Below are 27,429 nucleotides of genomic sequence, written 5' to 3'. Positions count from 1 at the left end.
TAAATACAACTGTAATATACCTGACCTTTGTTTTAAATTCAATGAGGCTTAAGGAACATCTATGCACTGTGTCTGGGAGTATGGCAAAATTAAAACATTCTGGAGGGAGGTGATCAATAAAACAATGTTCCTCTTGTCTGTGAACATTCCACTTGACCCTAAGATGATATTGCTGCACCTCTATCCAACAAATCTGAATCTGAAACCCCAAGAATATAAATGTATTGATTTTGCTATACTACGGGCAAAAAGAACTATAGCTCTCATCTGGAAGAAAATAGAGGCACCTACAATCGGTGCTTGGATCAAGAATATGGCACAATGTAAATCCATGTTGAGATTAACATTTATATTAAAAAAAAGAATTGTGGGTGTATGAGAAAATCTGTAAACCAACTGACCAGTTTATTTAAAAAAGGAGACATAGGGGAGCTTGTACAGAGGGTAAATGCGGGACAGGATACATAAAATTCAACAAGTGGTGAACCCCAGAAGGGGAAAGGACTGAGACACGTCTTGGAGGGTGACAGCAGAGGTGCAATTCTTGTTTCATTTTGTATTTCTGCGTATCGTGGGTTTGCTTGAGGTGCCATTGTTTTCTGTTTTCTGTATCATTCTGTACATGTGATACTGTCATATAAGGGGGGGGGGGCTTGTAATTGCAATCAATAAAAACTGTTAAAACTTGTTCAAAAAATATATAGATAGATATACTGTAGATATTGATAGTTTTAATAATTAACTGGAGGTTCTTCATAGCACAAAAGAAGAATATGTCAAAAATATACTGTACACTTACACTACACTAATATTCATGCAAACAAATGATTAAATCACATTTTCTTATCCTTGATATTATATTGTATCGTATGATTATAGTAGGCATTTTCCACCAGATTATCTCTGTTACCAGTCAAATAATTTAATGGGTAATTTGGGGGACATTATTTTTCAGTGTTAATTAATCATAAAGTGATGTGAGATATGTTTAATATAAAAACTGCAGTAAGGGCCTTGAGCCACAGATTTTTTTTTTTTATTATGGTCGCTAGGAAATTCCAGAGATAAGGGTGGCAAAAGATCAGACAAAATAGCCTACACTGTGGACCAGAGTTAGGCAGTACCAGCCAGATTGTTATGGTGTATGAAAAAGCTCTTTGCATGAAAGATTCAAGAACACATCTAATGGTGAAGAAACACAGACCTGAAAAGGAGGGGTTTTATCAAGAATATAAGAGAGCTCATGTTAGATTTGTAATATTCAGTGTGCATTTTCCCTAAGGAAACAGCTCTCGCCTTGCTGTATTGTGCTCTGATACAGTAAACTTATTATTGCATTGAAAGTTATGTTGGACAGTGTTTATTGGACTATTGGTGACTACTGAACAGTGTAGCCTACGCTTACACTGACCAGAAAGATGTTTATGTTAGGTGGATACTTAAACAAGCTTTAACTACAATACCTGGTTATAGCCATATACTGTAGCCTATATGAAGAGGTTATACCTCAAACTTCAGTAAAGGTAGGCTATTGCATTTGAGAAAACATCTTACCATAGGCGACCACATCACATATGGGAATATAAGAAAGAAGTCAAAGAAGTTAGAAGAAGTAAGAAAGTCAAATTCCTATGAGAATGAGAGAATGTATCCGTCATGAATATGTACAAGCACAGAGACAGACTCTTAGTACCGTGCGGACCGTGCAGGCTGCAGGCGTCCTCCTCCTCACTCTAGTCGGATATCTCGCCTCTTTAGCTTCATGTTGTGATAGAAATCAATTGTCGTCGCAACCTTAAATGGCGAAGTAATAGCATGACACCCATTGTAAGTTACAGTTTTAGCTTAAGTAGATGTGCATGCAGTGTGGTTTAATAATCTCCTGTGCGGTCAGTTGGTGCTTTGTGACGTTAGCTACAGAAGAAAATATTAGACTGTTGCGTTAGCTAGCGGTAGCTAAGAGAATCGCTGTAAATTGGCAGAAGATAGCGATTAGATAGGGATTATTGCATCTATGTATATGTTATCAGGATAATGGTCGACGGAGAAATTCCAGCTGTATTCACCATTACTCATCATCTAGCTAAAGGTTAACGCTGGGTTAGTTTAACATCTCTGAGTCCAGCGATATTAAGCTATGCTAAATAATAATGTTAGCTAACGTTAGCAAAGTGTAGTGATACCTCATAATTAGTCCAGGCCTTTTAAACACCGTCTGTGCTACAAACTGACCAAAACAACTTATGCGGTACCTCTGCAGCAGAGGACATCCAGGACATTTGTTGAATGACATTAGCTTTATAGTTGATACAGCTAACGTGGCTATTGAATGAATCTGCTTGGCTGTAGCCAGTGTTAAACACCCCTGCCCATATGTTTTAAGTTTGCATATAACGTCAGTGTATAAACAGTACTAGGTTTCGCTTTGTCTTGTTCCAATGTGCAAAGTTCCTGCTTCTGTTTCCCTCACGCATTGCCTGTATCTATTATCTGACCAAAGAAGGAATGCCATAAATGATACTAAGTAAGTAAACTGAACAGAAAACACAGATTTATGCTGTGTTTGCCCTCCAGTGCATACTGTGGACCATGCTCTGTCCCAGGGAGGACCAGGGAGGTGTCAGCTAGGATGTCTAACGTCTTTGAGGCAAGGATACATATAACAGGATTAGAGTAATTTGAACACAAAGTGGTTAACAGACTCGTCCCAAAGCTCAAGTACCTGGGATTAAACCCCTCACTGTGCATGTGGATCCTTGACTTCCTGACAGGCAGACCTCAGGTGGTGAGGGTAGGCGGACACACCTCTTCCACCCTCATCCTCCACACAGGTGCACCCCAGGGCTGTGTTTTGAGTCCACTGCTGTACTCCTTGTACTCACACGACTGCGTAGCCACTTACGACTCCAACACTATCATCAAGTTTGCTGAGGACACAGCTGTGGTGGGAGTGATCACAGACAACAATCAAAAGGCCTAACTGAAAGAAGTAGAGGACCTGACCTGCTGGTGTCAGGACAACAACCTACGTGTGAATGTCAGCAAGACTAAAAAGATGTTAGTGGACTTTGGAAAGGAACCAACCCTAATATCAATGGGTCCTTGGTGGAGAGGGTGGACAGCTTCAAGGATAATTCCGGGTATCCCCCTCAAATACTGAGGATTTTTTTACTCATGCATCATTTGAAGTGCCCTGATGGGTAACATCACTCCCTGGTACAGAAACAGCACCAAAACAAGACCCCAAGGCCCTGCAGAGAGTAGTTTGATCGGCTGAACACACAATAGGCGGTGCCCTAGCCTGCCTTAAGGATATTTACACCAGGCATAGCAAGAAAAAGGCCTGCATAAAGAATCATTAAAGATCCAAACCACCTGGGTAACAGCCTTTTGTCCCTGTTGAGGTCGGGAAGAAGGTACCGGATACACCAGGCTAGCACTGAGAGGCTCAGAAGGAGCTTCTACCCTCAGCCAGATCCTAAATGGGGACACTACCTAAGATCCCCCCCCCCCCCATGCACAAGTTGAAGGAGCTGATGTAGTTATCAATTGACTGATTGATAATAGTATTACTTCATGGAAAGGCTGTTTGAGGAAAAAGAATATAAGTAGGGGAATTATGTCATAGATTTAACAGAGCTGTCATTGTAATGTTTTCATTTGAAACAATTTTGCAAATTTTGCATTGTGACAGTAATCTTTACAATTTTATTTATTTATTTATTATTATTGTCATTTTTGCAGTTTGAGCATGGCAGATAGAAAGGGAAAACCTGTCACTCCGATCAAAACACTCACAAAGAAAGAACAAGAGGAGCTCAAGAAAAAGGTAAGGAGGTTGGGGATGTTGTTGTCATATTGATATTATTTAGTTCTTGGATTTAGAAAACAGCATATTATAGTATGAGGATACATGTTTTTCCAAAAGAAAATATCTGTGAAATAAAGGCATATGAGTAATCATCAATTTTAGAATATTGAATTTGATCAACAGTGAACTAAAGGATGGAAAAGATACATACTGTATATTGTACATGTTTCTGTGTTACGTTCTAGGAGGAAGAAAAAGCAGCAGAGGTTTTTGAAGAATTCTTGGCATCATTTGAAGGCAGCAAGAAAAGCGTAGTGAAAACCTTTGTCCGTGGGGGTATCGTGAATGCAACTAAAGGTCAGCAGCTAGAACTTCATGGCAGGACTTTGAATCTAGCAGCTACATCGCAATTCAGTTCCTATTTTTTTGTCTGGACAAAAGATGAATCAGGTGTATCTGTTCAAATAATGTTAAACCGAATTACCTGGACATGAAGTCAAAGGTAATTATTAAAGAATATCAGGCTGATTCAGCAGTGAAAAAGTTCACCATCTTAATTTTTCAGGGCTTATGTCTTTTGAATGGTTTAATAAAATTCATTCACAATACTGAACAGTTCTTCAACTTACTGCGACACATAAAAAAAATCCTTTTAAATTAAATCTGCAAACACAGATTTAAATTAAATCTGCAAACACAGATTGAGCCTGACTGATCAATCAATTCATCAGTTCTTGGTCAATCTGTCTACCTAATTATACAGGAAGCTGCTCAGATATCCTGCTGACCAACAAAAAAGAGTGACGACAGAGCCTCCCCCTGTGTTTACATATCGAACTTACTATTACCTAAATTATAGTTTTTACACCTATGGATAGTCATTGTTCAGAGATGCTTTGATAACTTTTTGCAGAGGAGGAAGCCGCAGAGGACACCAAAAGTAAGCTGTATCGACCTGCTACAAAGTTTGTCCCCGTGTCCCAGCATGTCTCACCAGTATCATCTGGTGAAAGCAAAAAGTCTGTAAGTTTGTGTAATGGCATCATTTTTTTAAATTAAGCATGTATGCATCCTTACTATTTACATTTATCTTTAAATGTTGCTCATGACCTCTCACTTTGGTCAGTGCAATTGTACAATCAGTCAATTGTAATAATAATAATGGCTACCTGTTTGATTGACAGACATTTAAAAGAAAGACAGAAGAAAAGAAGAAGAGTAATCTTGAACTCTTCAAAGAGGAACTTAAACTGTAAGTCTTTTTTTGCAGGTCAGGTCAATGAGTTGATATGTTTTTGGCATATGTTAGCCTATTTTTTTGTTTGAAAAAAACCCTGCAGAATACAAGAAGAGCGAGAAGAAAGACATAAAAAGAAGAAAAATGACTCTGGTGGTGGTGGAGGATTTGGAGATCTGGACACACCATTATCAGGGCGATCATGTAAGAGTCCCTCTTCAAAATAAGTTTATTTTTAAGAGTTGTATTAGTTGAAAATTGCTAACCTCCAAATCATGCTAACCTCAATGCTGCTTTTTCTCCACAGCATTATATGATGACCTAACAGTGCCAACCACCACTAACCTCTACATTAGCTGCATTAGCCCAAAGGTAAAGGAGCACACTGACTTTGATTGGCTTAGCACAGCATCAATGTACATTTCTCACCGTTCATTTCTCTTGTTTTCCAGATGAACGAGGAGATTCTCTGCAAAGAGTTTGGTAAGTATGGTCCCCTAGCCAGTGTGAAGATTATGTGGCCCCGAACAGACGAGGAGCGCTGCAGGACCTCCAACAGAGCCTTTGTGGCTTTCATGACACGGAAAGATGCAGAGAGAGCCTTGGCTTCACTTGATGGTACAGTTGACTCTTAAAAATAGGTTTGATTTACAGACTGCAATGGCAGGTTTATCTAATACCCATTCCCCCATTGCTCCGGTTGTACGGTTATGTTCCACGCAAATGTGATCATGTTTTGTATTGTAGGTAAAGTGATTATGGGGTTTGAAATGAAGCTGGGATGGGGTAAACCAGCTCGCATTCCACCTCAGCCTCTCTACACACCGGTGGGGGTGAGGGCCACACCGCCACCCCCATCGGGTCTGCCTTTCAATGCTCAGCCAAGGGATCGCTTCCGCAATGACTTCACCAAGCCGCTGGGCATGTCCAAAGGAGAGCTTGACAAGGTAAAATCGTCTCTGTTCTCTGGGGTGTCTGCATGGCCATTTTTTCTCTGTTATGTGTGTTTCACTAGGTACTACAGGCTGTCATTTAAGGAAGGGGTGTTACTGTTAGCTGCATTGGGATGGTGGTGTACTAGAATAGGAATTGCAGTCTGTACACAAGTGTGAAAATTAAGGGAAGATGAGCCCTGAAAATGTATCATTTGGCCTTAATATTATATATATAAGTATTGTAACTTTAACTATAACTTTATTATAACTATAGATATTTTTATATATATATATATATTAGTGCTGTCAAATGATTAAAATATTTAATCGCATTAATGTCATAGTTAACTCGCAATTAATCGCACATTTTTATCTATTCTAAATGTCCCTTGACTCTTTTTGGCCCATTATTTTTTCTCATTTTAATGCTCTTATCAACATGGAAAAGTGGATCGGCTTGCTTTGTGCAAATGTTTTTTTTATTGAAAACAACATTGGCATAGTGTAGTGTTCAATTTCACACTAACATTCTCACTTGGAGCAAATAATCTCTCACACAATGTAACGGCTTTGACGAGGGGGCGGAAGTGGTATTTCAGACTGGACGTGCTGCGATGATAGCTCAGTTCACAACGACAAAACACACAGATCACTTTGGTCTTGTCAATGGAACCATTTGGCAACTTTTTAAAAGTAAACTTTCCATTCAGAATCTTATTGGCATCCATTTCGGCGTCTCGCGCTCGCCATCCACTCAAAACGTAACGTTAGCCTACTACTCTTTGGCCGGCTCGCAAGCCCAAATAAGTGTGTGCAACGTGCCTGTTGTTTTGTTTCCGGTCTAGCTAGATACGGTGTAGTGTTGTAGTTTTTCTAACGTTACTAGTTGCTGCAACAGCATGTGAAAAAAACTACAAAGTTTGCTAGGCCAAAAAGAACTTTAATCTCGCGATTAAAATTGACGCTGTTAAAATGGGTTTGCGTTAACGCCGTTAATAACGCGTTTAACTGACAGCACTAATATATATACTGCAATGGAGTCCTGTCTGGGGTCCCCAGCAAAACCCTAGACAGGCTCCAGTATGTCCAAAACTCTGCCACCAGGGTCCTCACCCACACCAAGACCTGGCAGCACATCACCCCAACCCTCATCCACCTTCACTGGCTCCCAATTAAGTCCCGCATCAAATATAAAATCCTCCTTCTCACCTAAAAATCCCTCCATGCCCTGGCCCCACAGTACTGACATCTGACTCTCCATCCATACACCCCACCCCGAAACCTGCGGTCCTCAGACGCTGGCCTGCTCTCCATTCCCCACACCAGACTCTGTACCTTTGGAGACAGAGCCTTTAGTGTTGCAGCCCCATCCCTCTGGAACACCCTCCTGCAGATATCCGAAATGCTACATCCCTGGACATTTTAAAAAAAACTCCTGAAACACCACCTGTTTACCACAGCCTACAACCTCCCTTAGCATAGCCACTGTAATTCTGTAAAGTGTTCTTGCGTTTCATGAAAGGCGCTATATAAATAAAAGTAATTATTATTATTATTATTATTAATAATATAAAATTAAAATACAAGCATTACAAACTGCAGTGGGTCCTGCGACTGATTCTGAATAAATGCATTTCTAAGAAACAAAACTGCAATTTGTCACCAATCATTGTAAAAAGTTGGGAATCATGTTATTATGCATGTTTGTTAATTCATTTAAGTGATCACCTTGTCTGTGCAGTTCCATATCACAGGATGCAGGGGTATAGAAAGTCACATATTCAAAGTAACATAACATTTTGACTGTGTATACAAAATGTTAATATAAACCTTTTAGATGAATTAACTCAGTTTAGCATTTTAGAATAATTGACTTAAGATGTGTCACCCTCCCCTCATTTCACTGACTATGAATGCTATCGTTGTTTTCTATGCTGTATGTATCCTGCAGTGTTTCATCTGTATAAGTACTCACTTTTTAATATTTTCACTATTTGATTTGACTTCACAAACAGACTCTGTCCGAAGCCGTAGTCAAAGTGGTTATCCCAACCGAAAGGTACACACACTCACACGTTACGCCGTCTGACCAGCTGTTATAACAAAAGTGTTATAGGACCCATACAGATTCTTTCAGGCAGGATGTTCCAGTCCTAAGAGCTGTTAATTCATCTGACATATAGGACATGGTGAGCAACCCCAACTCTTTGGAGTGTTGCAACACATTAGTGGACATTTTGACATCTACAATTTAAAGCTTATTGTAGATGCCAAAGGTCCCGATGGCCTCAGAATTACATACAGTGAATGCAATTAGTATTTTTTTTTATAGACACTTGTAGTTTCTCCTTCTAGTTTGCTAAAATACCTTAGATAATTCATGTTGTTCCCATCATAATATTAATGTGTGTTATTGTGAAAAATGAAAAGCAAAGTAGACTTTGTAAATGACTGTTAGAGCCATTGATTTATACCAACATCTTTGAGCCCTGGGTTTCCCATGGGTAGGCTGAGACACTGCAGACCGATACAGCTAGAAGGCAGATAGATTTAATATTAACCCAAGTCAGATGATGTAGATTCATGCAAGTGCCATAAAACAAAGTATAAGTACTGCTTCAGGTTAGAGTAGCTAGTCATATGAAGGTCTAACTGCAGTGGTAGATCTGACACAAAATCAGGTAACACTGCATGAACATTATTAATGCTCCAGTTCAGACAGGTTTCAGGCCTGAAGCCCCAATCTACAGTATCTTCTCTATGTAGCTGCCTGCAGAAATGTTGTCACACTGATGCTGACTGATGTGTTGAATGTGTTTTGTTCCAGTTATTGTCTAAAGGTATACATTTTGAGACCATTGCATCTAAAGAAAATATCCTAAATTCGGTGGCCTTACAAATAAATACCAACCATGTAGGAATTTTGTAGTTGAGAACTTTTCATTACATACTTGCAATAAAAACTGGCCTTTAAATTCTCATGTGATTATGTTGGAATCCTCTTAACAATCAAGGCGAAATGGCTAAACTTAAACTTTGGATTGGGGCTTACATATCTTAAAATCAAAGTCAGTATTCATGAAAAGATATTGTGATTTCTTTTACCCCTTTCACGGACACAGTGACCCAGGAATATTAAAGTATGCTGACACGGTGTCTGTCCAGAGAGCAGTGACTATGCAGTTTTGCACAGTGTAATGTCCCAGGGGCTGTCACCTTATTAAGGTCAATATTTTTTTAAATAGTGAAAGCTATGACATGGAACGACACTGGTAGCTGTCAACTGCATTCAAGCTGACGCTTAGCCTGCAGTTTGTATGGGCCACTGGTTCAGTGTAAAGAGGTATTAAAGATCTCATGCTGTGACTGACCGACAGAGTGCAAACCCTGGTCTGATACACTCCTTTTCCCCCCACAGGAATCTATTATTCCTCATTCACAGGATGATAGAGTTTGTGGTGCGTGAAGGCCCCGTGTTTGAAGCCGTAATTATGAACAAGGAGAAAAGCAATCCAGATTACAAGTAAGTATTGCTGCACCTGGCCCAGTGTTGGTCTCATAAGTGACCTTAAAGGGTACATATTGAATTAGCTCATTCATTATTGTCTCAGGTTCCTTTTTGACAACAAAAGCCAAGATCATGTGTACTATCGCTGGAAACTGTTCTCCATCCTCCAGGTATGTTTTCACTGCACAGCCTTGTTTCTAAAAACGTCTAGGAGGTATATCTGGAATAACTAAAAACTGTTCTATACTAATAATAATAATAATAATACTAATTTACTTTCTCATTTTATTGGGGAATGGCTGCTGGAGTCATGCTAATTTAAATACCCCAACTTTAGCTATTATGAAAATGAGACTGTGGTGTATCTGTATGTGAGTTCCTATGTACTTCACCTTCACCCTTACCACAGGGACAGTCCCCGACAGAGTGGAGGACCGCAGATTTTCGTATGTTCCGAGGAGGCTCTATGTGGAGACCCCCTATCCTAAACAACTACTCCCAGAGAGGTGAAGATAGGGAAGAGGTGGAGGAGGATGCTTCCCCTGAGGAAGAGTTGAAGAAAGGGCAACTCAGAGCTGAGTAAGTATGTCTAGCAGGCATAAGGACATGTATGTATGTACTGTATATAACTTAAGTTGAATTAAATAAAACTATTCTTCTGTAAAAACCATGCAGGCACAGACAGAAGCTGGAGACATTGCTTAAAGAGCTCACGCCAAGCAGAGAAGATATCGGCAATGCCATGCTGTTCTGTCTTGAGCGAGCAGATGCAGCAGAGGAAGTAGTGGGACACATCACTGAATCTTTTTCCTTGCTTCAGACGCCCCTTCAGAAGAAGGCTAGTTTGCTTCCTTTAACCCTATATATAAATTAAATTGCACAGAATGTAAATGAGAAGGTGATTTCACTTTTTTTTTTGTCCTCATTCCCACAGATTGCCAGATTGTACCTCGTGTCAGACATATTGTACAACTCGTGTGCCAAAGTAGCCAGCGCATCATATTATCGTAAATAGTAAGATACTTTCCCCCGATTCAACTTCAACACTTTCATCATCTTTTCTTCTGTGTGACGGTCTTAAAGTGTCTCTGTCTTTTCAGTTTTGAAACAAAGCTAACACAGATATTTGGAGACCTTAATGCGGCGCATAAAAACATACAAGCCAGGCTGCAGGCAGAACAGTTTAAGGTAATCAGGCATGTCATTTGCCTCACACAAGGACATTTACCAAAAATAGAAAAAAAACATTTGTATTCCCTATCTCCACAGCAAAAGGTCATGAGTTGTTTTAGAGCATGGGAGGACTGGGCCATATACCCGGAGCCTTATCTAATCCACCTTCAAAACATCTTCCTGGGCTTCGCCAAAGCAGTGGAGGAATCGACAGAGATAGCAGAGGTGAGCTGAATATTTATCAGCTCATTGCAGTCATTACCTTTTTTCTAACGGCATTTCAACAAATCAAACAGCTGTTCATGTTGAGAAATATTTGAACCAAAGATGTTGTTTCAACATATATTTGGACACGAACAATCCAAACGTTTGTGCACGTGCCTGTCTCCTTGCAGGAAGTATCCTGCTATCTGGATGGTGCGCCAATGGACAGCGCACCCATCGATGGGTTACCTTTGTACAGCGCTCCAGTGGATGACCTCGATGGCTGCCCCTTAGGCTGGGACCCTCTAGATGGAGTCCCTGTTGACGACATAGACGGTGTTCCCTTAGGAGTTGCTATTGACGACATTGATGGAATGCCCTGTGAGTCCACCACGTATCAAAAGCATATCTTTCAACCAGAAGTCCACCATTTCCTGTTCCTGTTGTCAATTATCTGCCCAGCTCAAGTGTCTTGGATCAATACACAATCAATCCACCCTCTCATGGGTTGTTGTCTGTAGCTGAGTGTGCACTCTGATCTCCATGAGAACAGGGCATGCAAGTACAGAAGATTAAAAAAGGCATGAACTTCATTAAATATCTGTACTTGTCCTGACCCAGCTGTCCCTTTTTTTTTTCCTTAGTGGAGGAGAGCAACGTTCCTCTCTCCAGAGTGCCTTTATCTAAGTGGGAGACGACGGTTGATACTGGGACATTTTCTCAAGGTAATGCAGGTCAAGATGCATTCATGTATATCAAGCTCCTCCCCTATCATCCTGCTCATCTTTCTCCTTTCTCTCTAAGCCAAAACTGAGTCTAAGTGGGACATGGTGGTGGAGCATAACAGTGAAGACAAAGTGAATGTAAGGTAAGGCCTCTGTGGTTGGCATCAATGCACCATCCGTCTACATTTGCGAGAAGCACACACAGTGTACATAAAATGTCAAATGGTATAGAAATGTATTGTTTTCCTCTCCCTCCTGGTGACAGTGTCAACTCGCAGGATGGAGTTGAAGACTCAGACAGTGACAGTAGTGAGGACTCCGGCAGTTCGTCCAAATGTGACAGTGCAGATTTCCAGAGCTCCCTCAGAAGTTTTCAGATGTCTGAGAGCAAAAGGAAAAGGTTGAGAGAGCTGGAGGCAAGTGTACATAAAAAAAAATAAAAATAATAAGTAAGATTTGCTGAACAGTGCGTTTTCTTTTATACAAACAAGTAGTTGTCCTGTATTATTCGCGGTGTTCAACCCATTCACTTTGGAAAGTCAGACTTCACACCTTGCCCACCTCAATATCCTGTTAATCACAAATACTCAGTATTTAAATTAGAAAGGATAACACTATTAAAATGTGGCTTTCTTTTGATTTTTTATTTATCGTCACTTGTTGAATAGAACAGTTACAGCCATAGCAGCTGTATTAGCATATTTGAATTCCCTTACACACCAATTTACCTTTGACTCTATAGTTCGCTGCCTTCTTACTGTTGCATCTTCAACTGTTTGAAAATATGTCAAATTATAGTTAATAAAAATGCAGAACTGATTAGATGTGTCTTGACACAGGTAAAGGTTATGAAGATTCAAGATGAGTTGGAATCTGGCAAGAGGCCGAGGAAGACTGGGATGAGCATACAGCAACAAGTGGAGCACTACAGGAACAAACTGCTACAGAAGGTGGGCTCCTGGACACTTCTTAATTCATATTGCATCTTCAATTTTACCCTTAGATAAGTCTTGAATTATTAAGGCAGTTGATTACACAGTTATTATTTACACCCAGTGTTTATCCTGCAGTAAAGGGTCTCTAAAGCAAAAAGGCAACCATCACTGATGTGTAATAGAAATTTTTCTTTAATCAAGAACAGGATGGGACAACATTTACAAAAGTGCTTGCTATTAGTACATTAAAATTAGACTATGAAATTAGTCAATTGGCACAGTAAAAAAAAAGTGTTACTTATGCAAAGCACTCACAACCAGACACAGCTTATGTGCAACTGCAGAGCCATGGGGATAACGTTAGCAGTTTCAGATCTGCAGATTTAGTGTAACGGCACCATATACAGGGGAGGAAAGTCGAGCTGCAGTTGCTGTTTGCATGTCGTTCTTTTTACAAGTTAAACATGTCAAGTTGATGGTTTGTTTTCTGGAGCACATCTCTCTGTTGAATACTTGAGTCAGAACAGTTTACACTGCTCAAAGTATTATGTGCATTTTTTGACAGTAATATTTTTGTCCACACAGAGAAAACAGCATCTATAAAAAAAAACTTACTTTCTCTGCCCATAGGTGTCGATATTGATATGTACTGGTATAACGTTACAGCTGCAGGTCTGAAATTACTGAAGTGGGAACAGTCAAGCATGTGTCAAACTGGTCTGACATGACCAAACAGCTCCCCCTTGTAAAGAACCCACAAGCTATTATGTGCGAACGAGGGGGTTACAAGCCAGTTCCTTATCGTGTTTTTGAGTCTCAACAGGCAAAGACATAGAAGCCTATATCTGACTTCATTGGGATGTTTTACCCTGTCTACTATAGGAGTTTAAAAAAGATGAAGAAAAGAATGAGAGGTTGACATCAAAGTCTAAAGACAAGTCAAAGGATGACAGAAGGGACAAAGATAGGAGCAAAAGAAGTGAAGACGGGGTCAGAAGACGAGGATGGAGTAGAGATCCCGATGACCAGATCCGAAAATCGAGGAGCATCTCTCCTTTAAAGCAAGTGCCATGAGATGTTTTTGTTGCCAATGTATTCATCGCGATTGTTATTCTTGAAGTCAATCTGTTATACGTTCAACCCTTTTAACAGGACAAGGTCTCCCAAATGGTCGAAGCGTTCCCGATCACCGTCTCCAGACTGGAAGGCAGGGAAGTCCAGGTCACGGTCGCCGCATCACTCCCACAAGAAGGCAAAAAAGAGCAAACATTGACTCAACTCTGGACCTTGTCATCCATTACTACACAACTGCTGGTATCCGTGGCTTAAACAATGCAGTGCTCTTTAAACAGACTGACAAGTCTGTTGTCTTGGTCCCAACTTACACTATCCATGCAAGATTCAGCACTCTTTTGTATGATGAAGGTTGAACACTGTAACTAATTATATATATTTTTGTTTTAATGTTTGTTTTTAAAATGATAACCAGAATGTTGCTGCAAAGTTCTGACACGGAATAAATCACTGTTGGAGATGAATGCGTGTGTGTGGAGGACATGATTGGTAGGGCCAGGTATCAAATATATTTTTACTGTTACTCTACTACATTTTTTGGCATTGGCTTTTTCCAAGGTTAAAAAGGGATTATCAACAAGCATTTGTCTAGTGTGTGTGGACTTTTATTAAGGGAAATGAATAGAGCATCATTTGGTTCTGTTTACAAAAGCAGCAAGTATGCACTGTTACCCACTAAATTTATAGTACTATTTTATAATGAAATGTGCTTTCATTAAACAAAACAATTTATCAAAAGTAATTAAGAGCTAGTATTGTTTCTGAAAAATGTAAGATACCCAGCCCTAATAATTAATAACCGTATACAGATTTCCTGTACTGTAGATTTGCAGTCATCCACTGAAATGTTGGTTGATATATTTTAGAGGAAAGCTTGAGAAGTTGAATTTAGAAAAGCGATCTAGATTTCGTAGGCACAAATAATTTCCAACCACCTTGCTTTCAAGACAAATGGTTACATCGCTTTACATAAGACACATTCAATTCTGTGACTAAGATTAGGACAGTATCTTGCACTTAACTTATATTTTCTGAAATGTGGGAGAAATAGAAATTAGTAAGGTGCCCATACTGTTACAAACAGCCTTCTAGCTATACTCAGTCTTGACCATACAGCTGTAAATTAACAGATATCTGAACAGACCACACACACTTGGCATTTGCGGCTGTTTTTTTGTTTGTTTTCTTAATGCCAAAGCATTCACAGTTGCTTGGTATTAAAGATAAAAAATAGAAATGTGACAGGGAATCACACCTTGTCTGTATTGTACAGCCCATTCTCCCATCTTCCATTTTGGGGTCCGTGTTCTCCCGAAAAAGCTACAGGCGGCTCTTTGTCTCAGAACAATAACCATTAGGTGACGTCAGATGGCCCCTGACAGGCTGTCCATCTTTAGGACTGATCTCCGACTGACAGTCCATGAGTGTGGGGAGCTGGCAACCTCTGAAGTGCTCAGTACTTTTTTACATTGATGAAAACCTTGATGGCTCCAGTGAAGTCAGCAGAGAGCAGAACCTCTGTGTGATCTGTCTTTAGGGCTCCTGCAAAGGACAACACTTATTTTATAGTACTGAAATGACAGTCTTGATGTCATGAAATCTGTCCATGAATGAATTTAAGCAAACATACCTGAGGGTATCGTTTCAGAGTCTGTGGAGTCCAGGCTCTTGCACTCTGCTTCTGGTTTGTCTGCTCCAGCTTCTTGTGGAACAATAAGGCCTGGGTGCGGTGCAAAAATTGCTGAGGTGACCACTGCATTGTGTGCTGAAAGATAAATAAAGATTAAGTGTCAGTTCAATCAAGGGGAACACACTAATTAGACAGGTAGTTTCATTAAAAACATGTTGCAGCACAGTTACCTTTAATTCCTTCCCAGAAGTCATTGCGGTCCCGTCGTACGGATGTGAATTTGCTCAGGTCATGGTAAGTGCTCCAGATGTACACGTACTTATCCTCTGAGCCACTGACTATGAAGGAGTAGTCATGACTGTAGAAGATAATCCCAGTTATTCAAGGTGCAGTGCAACATATAAAGAATACTTTTGTAACTCAATTGTTACTGCTGCTAGTTCAAAATGCTCAAGTCAAAACTAGATGAGAGGGAGCCGTCCTCACCTGAAGCTTGCCTTGATCTGGCTGCTGCTGTTGACATAACCTTTGTATTTCATGGATAAAGACAAGTCCCTCAGGTCATAAAGGCGAATGCGGGAATCATTTGAGGTCACCAAAATCTATTGAAGGGGGGAGAGGGAATTTGTCATTTAACAAGTCTGACTGACCAGCCCAGTCTCGTGGCAGTTCGTGAAATGGTCACGTAATTGAATCTATTGATTCGTGTACACAGACACGTTTATCTCGTTTTTTTTATGAAGGTCAGCACGTTTTTTAAACTAATGTATTTCAATGGGAAGCAACTTTCGTGAGCACAGCACGATTCTTTAGTATAGCGAGTAGTATGAAAGCCACAACACAGGACTTTCACCCAGGAGACCGGGGTTCGTGTCCCGCGTGTCACGTTTCCTAAACTCAACCGTTGCGTTCTTCTTTTCCTAAACCCAACTGTCGCATTGTTGTCGAATCGTGCTGTGATCACGAAATACATTAGTTTAAAAAAACGTGCTGAGCATCACGAAAAAAACGAGATAAACGTGTCCGTGTACACGAATCACTAGATTAAATTACGTGACCATTTCACGAACTGCCGTGAGACTGGGTTGGACTGACATGCATCATTGTAGGGACATCAAACATACTAATACTAATGTATTTGGAATGGAGATCAGATGTTACCTTATTCTCTCCAGGTAGAGGTTCAATACCAGTGATTTTACGGCCAACTTTGTTCCTGCCTCTGGTTGACCTCACATGAATTTGAGTGTGGTATTTTAGACGCTAAGGAATGGACAAACAGAAAAATACATTTAACCTGGAATGAATCCATGGCAAAAATTGATAAGGACATAATGAAACCACGCATTAGCAATAAAAAGGTATTGCAGCTGGATACCTCTGTGTCATAGAAGATGCATCGACCATCGTAGGTGCCGATGACGGCATACTTTCCATTTTGGCAGAAGTTAGCAGCCGTGATGAGGCGTGTTTGGCCATCCACCTCATTCCACAGCGCCACCTTCTTGTCAGGAATGTTCCAGAGCCGTAGCTTTCCATCCAGAGAGCCACTTAAAAAGTATCTGTCGTCCTGGGAAACAAGAAGCAAGTGTTATTAGAAATACAGTCTGGGAGACAAAATGAATAAACGTGTAGATTTGTACTGAGAAGTAAGGCAACTTACTCTGGGATGGAAAGCAATGGCTGTGACAAAATCAATGTGCTGAAAGCAGCAGAGACACTCTCTCCTGGATATGTGCCACAATCTGACCGTTTTATCCATTGAAGAGGAGAGGAGGAAGAAGTTCTAGATAACAAAAATGGAAAAAGTAAGAGGAGAAATAAAACAGTAACACTTTACTTGAAGGTATATACATAAGAGTGACATGACACTGTCATGAACACATGACACATGAACCCTAACCCTAACCATAACTTGTCATGACAAAAACCGAATGACACTTACTAAAAGAAGCGTTATGTCATAAACGTTTATGACAGTGTCATGTCATTCTTATGTAGATACCTTCAAGTAAAGTGTAACCAATAAAACCAGTACTGAGAGTGAGAAGAATAAAGAGAGGGCAGTGAGACCTCACCTTTGACCAGGACAAGTCCAATAGATCAGCCGTATGGCCTTTATACTTGCAGAAGGGGACCTGACGGAAAGGGGCATTCCTATCTTCTGTGTCTGGGTCCTCTGGAGCACAACTTGCCTATGACAGGAGTATAATCTTTTAGTAGTCTCAAGACTGTAAAATATACAACACTGCAATACTCTCACTATGACTAAAAAAAACTTAAAAATATCCGGTACTTATAATATTTCCGGAAACCAGACAACCCACAAATCAAAAGGTATTTTTAATTCCACTCACTCCGGGATCGTCAGATTTAGAGGAGCATAAACTTTCCTGAGAAGGAGAAGGTGAAACTCGACCTGGAGAAGCCAAGCAAAAAGAATCTTGCTAAGCATCTAAATTAAAACAATCAATCATCATACAACAACCGAATCTGAGATGCTGATGAGGTTACCTTCAGTGTTGTACTTTAATCTCATGTTATTGAAGTAATCAAAGGCACTCTTTAAGACCCAGATGCGAACCACATTATCTTGGCCTGCTGTTGCCAGCAGCCTCCCACAGTGAGAGAACTTCATCGTCCAAACGGCCCCCTGAGGAAAAGACAAAGATGCTGTGATATGAGCATTCACTGGTGCACATTTTTTCTTAAACACTGATAACAAACAAAAATAAATAAATAAAATAACTAAGATCATCTTACCATGTGCTCCCCACTCAGGTCCTGTACAACCTTAATCTGATCAAAGTCAAAGGGACCCTTGAAGCTGTGTGCTGCCTTGAACTTGGCAGGCCTGGTGTAAGGCATACCCTCATCGTCACTTGATGACGGATCGTCCTGATCTGTATGGAACACTGAGCCCACACCAAACAAAAGCAAAACTAAGGTTATCAAACCCTTTGCAGCAGCATTAATATTTAATAAGCATGTGGTGGCATTGGCAAATCCTTTCCTATTGGCAAAAAGTGCTCATATTATGCTCATTTTCAGGTTCATTATTGTAGAGGTTATATCAGAATAGGTTTACATGGTTTAATTTTCAAAAAACACCATATTTTTGTCATACTGCACATTGCTGCAGCTCCTCTTTTCACCCTGTGTGTTGAGCTCTCTGTTTTAGCTACAGAGTGAGACATCTCACTTCTGTTCCATCTTTGTTGGGAGTCCACATGCGCAGTACCTAGGTGAGTACTGCTAGCCAGTCAGAAGCAGAGTATGAGGGAGTGCCATGCTAGCAGCTAGGCGAGCATTATAACGTGTGTTACAAAGTGACGCACGATTGTCACGGAAGTAAAGGCTGGACTACAGTAGAGCTGTTTGGAGCAGTTTGTGAACAGTGTTTTCTGTGGGAGATGGTAAGTCCCTTTGGGGTGGACTTTGGGCTTTTCACTTTGTAAACCTATAACGTGCACAAAAAAAGATATATAACAATAAAGGAAAGGGAAAAAGGCAAAAAGCATAATATGAGCACTTTCAAATCAATGTACACCTTCGTAGCAGCATTTAGTCTGGGATATTTAACAAATGTTCTCTATTAGCGGTTTCCATTTTCATGATTATGTAGAGCTTGTTCCAGATCCACTGCTCAGGGAACTATGTCAAATCTGTTAAAGTCTAATAAATAGTGAATACATGTAGATACACATAGTTCACTAAGCAAAGTGATCTGCATTATTAGTCTAACAAAGTGTGTTGATGTTATTGATTTGTGGGGTTTGATGATTCAGTAGTGCATTTACTTGACTGCTGCCAGCTATGGTAATGAGAGTGAGAAGTGAATTAAGCTATTTGTACTATAATATCCTCAGTGCCCACATTCAATTCAATTTTATTTATAGTGTCAAATCATAACAAGAGTTATCTCGAGACACTTTACAGATAGAGTAGGTCACATCCATTTAGAAATGACAATCTCTTGTTCTCTGCATTTTTTAGTACTTCTACTTATTTAAAAAAAAAAAAAAAAAAACTAACCACCCTTTCAGGAAAATTACTTTGTAATGTTTTTGTTATGTTAGTTCCGGGGACAGTATAACATATTTCAAAAAATGTAATTTAAAGCTGTATATTAACAATTACTTTTCCAAAAATTTTAAAAAAAATAACAGTTACATTCCAAGTGTTTTCCTGAAATCTGCAAAAATGCTTTAAAAAGGTCCCATGACATGAAAATTTCACTTTATGAGGTTTTTTAACATTAATATGCTTTCCCCCAGCCTGCCTATGGTCCCCCAGTGGCTAGAAATGGCGATAGGTGTAAACCGAGCCCTGGGTATCCTGCTCTGCCTTTGAGAAAATGAAAGCTCAGATGGACTGATCTGGAATCTTGTTCCTTATGAGCTCATAAGGAGCAAGGTTACCTTCCCTTTCTCTGCTTTGCTCGCCCAGAGAATTTGGCCCACCCATGAGAGAGACATCATGGCTTTCAAACGAGCAAAGTGGCAGTTGGTCAAGGCCACACCCCCACCCCTCCACCTTGCCCCTCCACCTTGCCCCCGCCCCCCCCTCTCCTCCTCAAAGGCTACAGACACAGAAATGGCACATTCTAAGTAAAGCTCATTGTGGGACTGGTTCTGGTGGCTGTAATTCTGCACCAAGGCTGAATTTCAGGAAAGAGACTTCAGATACAGTATTAGGGGACACTAAGGCCTATATAAAAGCATCCAAAGAGCACCATGTCATGGGACCTTTAAACTCCTGTGTTATTTTACCTTCATCACGCACACTTTTCACTTTGTTGACTGCCTTCTCTCCATATTCCTCAGCAAGATGCTTGGCCTTCTTCACAGACTTGCCCAGGAACTTTTTAAACTGGGTTCTGGTTAGAAATAAGGGACAACAAAATATTATATTCTATATATGATCATGTGGTGAGAAGGGAAGAAAATAAATTCCAACGACAGGCTACAAGAAGTCACTAACGTTTTCTGTTTTAGTTTTCCTCCATCTGTGTCTGCCAGTGGAGCCTGAGCCTTGTCATCGTCATCTGACTGTGCGGCATCATTCCTGAGAGGAAAAAAATATAACAGATCAACTAGAAAATAATTGATAATTGAAATTTCTCTAGAAAATGTACAATTTGTTTTTTACGCAATTAGGCTTTAAAAAAAAAGCTTTTCACAATGGGTCCCGGGCCTCTTTAACATTATATGTAATACCAGAATAGATCCAAGAAGACCCAGCCGTAATCAGACAGCTCTGATCATGATGAAAGTGCTGTGTCTGTGTGTGTGTTTGTGTGTTTGTGTGTGTGTGTGTGTGTGTGTGTGTGTGTGTGTGTGTTGTCACTTGCAACACTGAGAGCAGAGGTCAGACTCGGAGAGCACAGATGATAGTAAATTAGCAATGCTAACGTTAGCAGCCGTGGCAACAAGCAATCGTTATTTCAAAAGGGCAAACAGTTGAAGCTATTTTTATTATGCTAGATGCAATAAAACTGCAAAGCTGATTCTCAACAAATCACGTCTGCAATCTGTCACCATAACAGCGAGCAAGTGGACTTTTAAGCTAAAATAATGAGTGCTGTTTCAATCAGCAAGAGAGGAATAACAGAAAACCTGGATGTTTTTTTACCAACTCTTTTGGCAGGGAGGATGGAATATATTCATCACGGTCAGGCACAGGAGAGAAGACTGCTAACGTTACATTAGGTAAAACACAAAGTTTTGTTTTGAAAACTTGTAAATTAACAATAACAGTAACTTGCTAATAGCAACCAGCTGTGAAATTGGTGGCAATCGGGTCTGTGTCTCCCAGGTCCGATATTTCTCAGTTCTGCATGGGTCCGGGTCCCAGCTTTTAGATAACAGACAGGCCCGGTTTGGTTTCAGGAAGTACATTTCCAGGTCTCTTTGGGTTCGGGCAGACATTTTTGGACCTGTGAAGACCTCTAACACATACCATACTGGCTCCGTGTGCAGATCACATTTAACAATACTGTAGCTAAAACAGAAAAATCATTTTCTGCTTACGTAATGTACTCCTTGGTCCTCCTCATGATGTGCAGAGTAAGGGGGTTAATCCCCGCAGGAAGCTTCTCTTCCGCCTGGATTAAAGGGATCTCTTCCCCAGTGTCCAAATTCTTGATCATCACACTGGCCAGGATTTCCTTTTTTAAGATAACACATAAGTACACATTTTGTGCATAGAAGGTAGGTGGAAGGAATGTGAAAGAGGTTGGGTTATGGCTTCGATTCAAGCTGAATGAAGGCAATAAAAACAAACAAGAAAGTGACTCTTACCTCATCTGTCAGTTCTCTACCAGAGTTGGAACGTGGACGCTGAGGGCCTGGAGTTTGTCCTCCACTCTGAGATGAAGCCTGCTCATCCTCATTTTCCTAAAAAAGACAACAACAAAGCAATCAATGGTGCAATAGATAGGTAAACTGCTACACCACGCATAGTTTAATTTTTGAGCATTTCTGGGTGAAAAAGAGGCCTCACTGACCTGTGCTGTCACCACTTTGTCCCCACTGGTGGCGCTGGCCAGATCCAAGGAATGCTGCAGCTCTTTAGTTAGACTCCTCACTGTGCTGCTAGGAGACACCAGGCCGGAAGGCTCCAGGACATCACCGCTGACTGCAGACACTGGACAATCATACAACAGAACACAACACTTCATCTAAAAACTAGTGGACCTTCTATTTGCTTTGTATTTGAATGCAGCGGTTTGTAGGTAATTAAGAAAAACAATCGAGAAAGACATTTTGCCAATATACTTGTCCTCTTTTAAGTAAAACCTAAAATATAGAGGATGGGATGCTATGAGCTGTTCTTTCATTCTTTCAAATACATATTTGTGGAAACTTGTGTATACTGGTAGCATTTAACACGTTTCCCTTTAGTAAACCAAAAGATTACTACATCCCTTTCAAAGATCATTGTCAGAACAGCTATAAAATAAAGGTTGTCTATTACACGGGATGTGAGATAACAGCATCACCCTAAAATATCGCTGTAAAGGCTGAACTTTACAGCTAAAAGAGTACTTACTAATTCAATAATGTCTTAAAAGTTGAATTCAACATTTAGGATCAATGTAACATTTATCAAACTTCAGTGCTGGTAACTGAACTGTTTTCTCTACCTTCCAGTCCACTCGGCCTCAGACACTCCTGAGACTTCTTGGAAGGTAGACTCTGCCAAGACGGTGGCGGTGGTCTCGGTGGAGGACCTCCGCTGGGAGGGGGTGGGCGTGAGGGACGAGGCTTCTTGGTGCTTGCTACAATGTCTGGTTCCACCGTGAATTGCCGTGGGGGTTTCAAAGGCCCAGAGGAGTCCGAGTCAGCCTGCATGTCCGTGAATGGGACCTGGTCTAAGATATCTGCAGGTCTCTGCTCCTGCTCCCCTTCTGCAACCACAACAGCCCCATCAGGCGGACCCAGTCCTACGGTGCTTGTGATGTCTGGGGGCTGAACACCTTCCTGTGACCCAACTGATGGCCCTGGGAGATCTGTGGGTTCAGGGACAGGTATTGAGCATGCTCCATTTGTTGCTGCACTTTCCTGTTGATCCTCGGGCCTCTCGACAAGCTGAGGTTCGACAGCTGGCGCTGCTAGCTCCACAGGAACTTCCTGAGCATTATTCTCTTCCACTGGTTCCAGCTCTGCTCTTACATCAACATGTAGCTGATCTAACAGTTGAGCCACCTCACCAACATCACCACCACTTCCCTTTTGACTCTCCTCAATGATGCTATCAATGATCTACAAGGAAGAGAACAGTTTGTTAATTTAACAACACAGCAACTATGATGCAAGTTCCCATGTTAACTACAACTAAAATATGTTATTGTCTTTACATGCACTTTTTTTTTTCTCCGTTCTTTTCACAATAAACACAAAACAAAAACTCACAACCTTGGCAATAGCCACGTAACGCACTGCACAATATGTCATTTCTAAAACATACTATCGTATAGATATATATGAAATCCACAGTAACTTACACTTTTCTTACAAAATAAAAATATGGTGAAACTCCATTGATGAACTTCCATTTTATCAGTCATCTCGTGTGCGATAATAGAGAAAACCATACCAGTAGGGAATCATCTTGCTGAGTCTCAGATGTGGCCACTCGGCAGCTCACATCTTGTGCAGCGTTTTCTGATCTCTGTGAAAGCTGTTTAGAAAACAATAAAAAACACACAATTTTACCTACATACACATAGGAAATAACAGGTCACATGCCATGTTTGATTTACATCAAGGGCTCATAAAACACATCCAGACTGAGAACATGCGTAGAGTATCGGTACCTAACTAAAGAAATACATGTTTAATGAGCACATTCTTTCATCCAGCCAACTTTTGTCCTTTTTTCATATGATGCAGACATCTTGCCATGGGGGTAAACTCTGTGACTGACTCTAAAGTCGTGCAGATTTTATCCATGCATGAAACACTGTTCTATGATGCAATTTCCCCTTGCAGCAAAATCAACATTTCAATGTCTTGTTAGCAGCAAACGTAATTTGAATTTCAGTTGTAACTGTCTGTGTGGGAAAGGCAGGCAGAGCAACAAGGCCAGATGATTCATTTAAATTTAAATTTAATTTACATCTTCCTAGCTGTCAGGAAAAATAAGCCGGCTAACCACTGTAGGAGGCAGAGATCATGGCAAAGGGTTGAGTATTTGCTGTCATGGGATCATTACTAAACAGCCTGTGTTAATGTTTTCACACGAGGCATCAATATCTTACAATAAAGTCACTGGTAGGTGTAATTTCAAGAAGAACTACTACAAACAAACAGTCACCTCTAGACAGTTAAACACTTGTTAGAACAGTGTGCTGTTTTAGTAGGGTTCAGTTCCAATAGCAATTTTAACTAGCAAGAAGTAAACAAACAAACAGGTAGTAATTTTGCTAAAAAGCAACCGGTTACAATCAGACGTAACCTATTTGTCAAAAACAACTAGTAATAAACTACCTTAACACATTCAATAATAATACTAATAATAACAACAATAATACAAATAATAACAATAATAATAATAATAATAATAATAATAATAATAATAATAAAATAAAATTGAACTCCAACTCTATGTATTAGCTACCTCAGAGTACCTCCACTTTAATTTTAAGCATCGGTAACTTTCAAACTATTCATTCCAATAGCAACTCAGCACATACTGCCTTGTTTAAACAGTGACTGGGCTTATATAAACATACCTGAGGTGAAGGAATGACAAACTTTGCAGGTGACCTAAAAAACATAAAAAGGGATACAATTCAAAAAGGCAATGAAAGTCAACGTCTAAAATACAACGTCCTAAAACAAAACAAAAAGCCAAATGTCTTATTATTTTATCTTTCAACTTGAGCAGTTCAATTAATGTGTGAATTATAACTCTTTTATTCCAAAAATAAATCTGATTTTTCTGTCTTTAAACAAACTTCCTGGACATGGTTGCTAAAAAGGTTTGATGACAATATGGTCTTTCAGTGTGATGTGCTGAATGTTTAGTGAACATAACTTGATGAATTCCATAGACTGTACTCATAACAGCTACCAGATACTGCCATAATGTTCACAAATTTGGTTTCTAAACTTGATCAGTACTAAAAATAAAAAAGAGTAGCTAGATATATCAATATGTGGTTTCTAAAAAAAGCTCAAATTACTAACGTGATTAATATAATGCGTGTGACATAGGTGACTAATACACTGCATGGATATTTACATGGTGGACTCCACAATTTATATTAACTCTAAAAAAAAAATCTGCCACTTGCTATAATGTAAACCGTACATAAAGTCAAAGAGAAAGAGTTTAATCTTGGTGTAGTTTCTTAAAATTCCTCATAAATTGAAAGCATTTCCTAACATTATTATTATTTTTTTTTAAACATGGCATTGTTTCCTGGTTAATCTTGACTTCAGTCGTTGCGCTCACCAGCCAAAACCCCAAAGCATCCTCAATGACAGCCAGTAGTACATTTTTTGTGTTTTAATAAACAATGTTTTGAAATTAAAATTTCGATTTTATGTCAGGAATAACATCATGTGACTTGAGTGTTGGGGTTGACTCTCCCTGCACTAACATCAGACAGCTGGTAAACTGAAGTAACGTTAATGTATGACACTTTACAACACAGTTTAATAGTTTGAATACAAAATAGATTGGACAGTAATTTGCAGCCGACTCGAGACTCTCTGAAGCAGCTCAGTTAGCTTAGCGCTGTCTAAACAAATATATTGCAAATGTTACTTAGCTGTCATTGCTAAGTCAGCTAGATGCTTATAACATATGGTACTATATAGAACAAGCAGAAAACATGTGCATTCGTCACTCTTATCTGCAGTAATATAATCAAAATGTGTTTCCTTACACTTTGGGAGATGGAGTGAAATTAACGTCCTCGGGAGCATCATAGAATTCCTCGGTGTCACTTGTATCTGACGCCATGCTAACATGAATTTAGCGCACTTGCTAGTCCAACTTAGTTGCCAGGCAGCTGTTTAAAAGCCTAACCTGCGAATGGAAGTTACACACATGCACATATATATATACTGCCTTCTCTGTATTGATGTTGTAATTTAAAAGGCTTGGCCCAGGCGTCGTCAACCACTTTCCAGTCCAACGTCACGCCATAACTGTAACGTTAACGTATACAGTATACTAGCAAAATGCTAGGCTAACAAATGTAATCTGGTCGTACGGCTGACCAACGCCTACTGCTAACTAGCTTTCTACCCTCTTATAAATATGTCTCGTTCATAGCACAGTATATTCTATGAAAGCAGAAACCAAAAAGCGCATATTTACGACAGCATAAGATTAGCTGTCAAGATACCCGGAGCCAGATCCGCATAATAAACAAACCAGTAACACAAAAAATACATCTTAACGAGGTGAGTCAAAGGGCGGGGCCCAGGCGCTCTCTTCTTCTACTTCACTGATATGACAGTTGGTAGGCTACTGAATTTGACATTGCTATTACTGCCCACTATTGGACTTATTTAAAAAAAAAAAAAATTTAAAAAAAAAATGGAAAAACAGGGATAGGCTGTCATATGACATGGGAGATTTTCGTTAAATAATCCAAAGAATACACTGGCAACAGTGTTTTGCAAAGCCTTGTAAAGCAACATGGAAGGATGAGTTTATCACTGAGAATCAGTGCAGTCTCGATCATCACTAGAGGCAGATATAATATATATATATATATATATATATATATATATATATATATATATCAGGAAAAATAAGCCGGCTAACCACTGTAGGAGGCAGAGATCATGGCAAAGGGTTGAGTATTTGCTGTCATGAATCATTACTAAACAGCCTGAGACTGAGAATCAGTGCAGTCTCGATCATCACTAGAGGCAGATATAATATATATATATATATAATATAATAATATATATATATATATAATATATATATATATATATAATAATATATATATATATTTATATATATATAGACAATATAAGAAATCCAACATTTTTGACGAGAATGTGTTGAATCTGTGTAGTAAAGAAATGTGGCCAAGATATGTAGGCTACTGACCAGAACATTTTACTGTTGTGAACTTGTCAGTGCTCTCTGGTGGACAATCTGTCTAATTAACACGTAAATGATCACAAACATATCTTTGACATTTCTGCAGTGCAATTTCTTGTTACTTGGCTGACATATCAATGTGTCTATGATGCGCTAAAACTTACTTATATCAGTATATCATTGATTCCTTGATCTATCTATTCATTATTATGTGTTCATTATCTTCCTTAATCCACTTTTATCCCCTACTCCATACCTCAAAATCCTGCTAAATTAATTATGTTGGGGTGCTTCCCTATGTAACGTTACATTTTTCTTGGACCTTGCACTGGTCATGTATCAATATTTATTTCACAGTTCAAACACAGCCTCCTTCCCTGCCAGGCTCCAACTCTTCATGTACATTAAAGCTTCTCATATATTTCACATTCTGCCTATCCTTTAAAAAAAACCTGCATACTTAACACTACAAAGCTTTATTCTGCTTCTGTCTGCTCCTGGTAACACAGGGCCACTCACAGTAATAATAAAATGTTTGTTTTTTTAAATTGAAAATGATGCAGAAATAACTGATTCTGGAGGCCTATGTTTGGGAATCTTTAATTATACTAGAAAATGTA

At 39.6% G+C, this 27,429-nt stretch overlaps 2 protein-coding genes across 3 annotated transcripts; one reads left to right on the top strand and one right to left on the bottom strand.

Moving 5' to 3' along the window:
- The first annotated feature begins 1,621 nt into the window (after positions 1–1,621).
- zgc:163098 (uncharacterized protein LOC100037380 homolog) lies at positions 1,622–14,066 on the top strand. Its single transcript, XM_031320230.2, has 24 exons — positions 1,622–1,827; positions 3,745–3,829; positions 4,057–4,168; positions 4,725–4,834; positions 4,996–5,063; positions 5,152–5,252; positions 5,356–5,420; positions 5,501–5,666; positions 5,796–5,995; positions 7,999–8,042; positions 9,402–9,506; positions 9,595–9,661; positions 9,901–10,070; positions 10,167–10,329; positions 10,426–10,505; positions 10,592–10,679; positions 10,761–10,889; positions 11,060–11,249; positions 11,513–11,593; positions 11,673–11,736; positions 11,859–12,009; positions 12,433–12,543; positions 13,411–13,589; positions 13,681–14,066. The coding sequence occupies exons 2-24, from the start codon at positions 3,752–3,754 to the stop codon at positions 13,799–13,801; spliced, it is 2,643 nt and encodes an 880-aa protein (XP_031176090.1). The 5' UTR covers positions 1,622–1,827; positions 3,745–3,751; the 3' UTR covers positions 13,802–14,066.
- wdr44 (WD repeat domain 44) lies at positions 13,335–26,194 on the bottom strand. 2 transcript variants are annotated; one of them, XM_031320229.2, is made up of 20 exons: positions 25,632–26,194; positions 24,471–24,504; positions 23,333–23,407; positions 22,380–22,998; positions 21,741–21,880; positions 21,535–21,630; positions 21,265–21,401; positions 20,216–20,299; positions 20,005–20,111; positions 17,996–18,147; positions 17,747–17,885; positions 17,590–17,651; positions 17,311–17,427; positions 16,896–17,018; positions 16,611–16,802; positions 16,394–16,495; positions 15,719–15,834; positions 15,463–15,590; positions 15,233–15,367; positions 13,335–15,144 (listed from the first exon to the last, which is right to left on the bottom strand). In XM_031320229.2, the coding sequence occupies exons 1-20, from the start codon at positions 25,706–25,708 to the stop codon at positions 15,056–15,058; spliced, it is 2,724 nt and encodes a 907-aa protein (XP_031176089.1). In that variant the 5' UTR covers positions 25,709–26,194; the 3' UTR covers positions 13,335–15,055. The 2 variants fall into 2 exon arrangements, with proteins under 2 accessions (XP_031176089.1, XP_031176088.1); XM_031320228.2 differs by having other exon boundaries at positions 23,333–23,416; positions 25,632–26,193.
- Positions 26,195–27,429: the final 1,235 nt, after the last annotated feature.

The sequence above is a fragment of the Sander lucioperca genome, chromosome 13, assembly GCF_008315115.2.
Source record: "Sander lucioperca isolate FBNREF2018 chromosome 13, SLUC_FBN_1.2, whole genome shotgun sequence".
Classification (NCBI taxonomy): domain Eukaryota; kingdom Metazoa; phylum Chordata; class Actinopteri; order Perciformes; family Percidae; genus Sander; species Sander lucioperca.
This window is presented reverse-complemented; position numbering and strand designations above follow the sequence as displayed.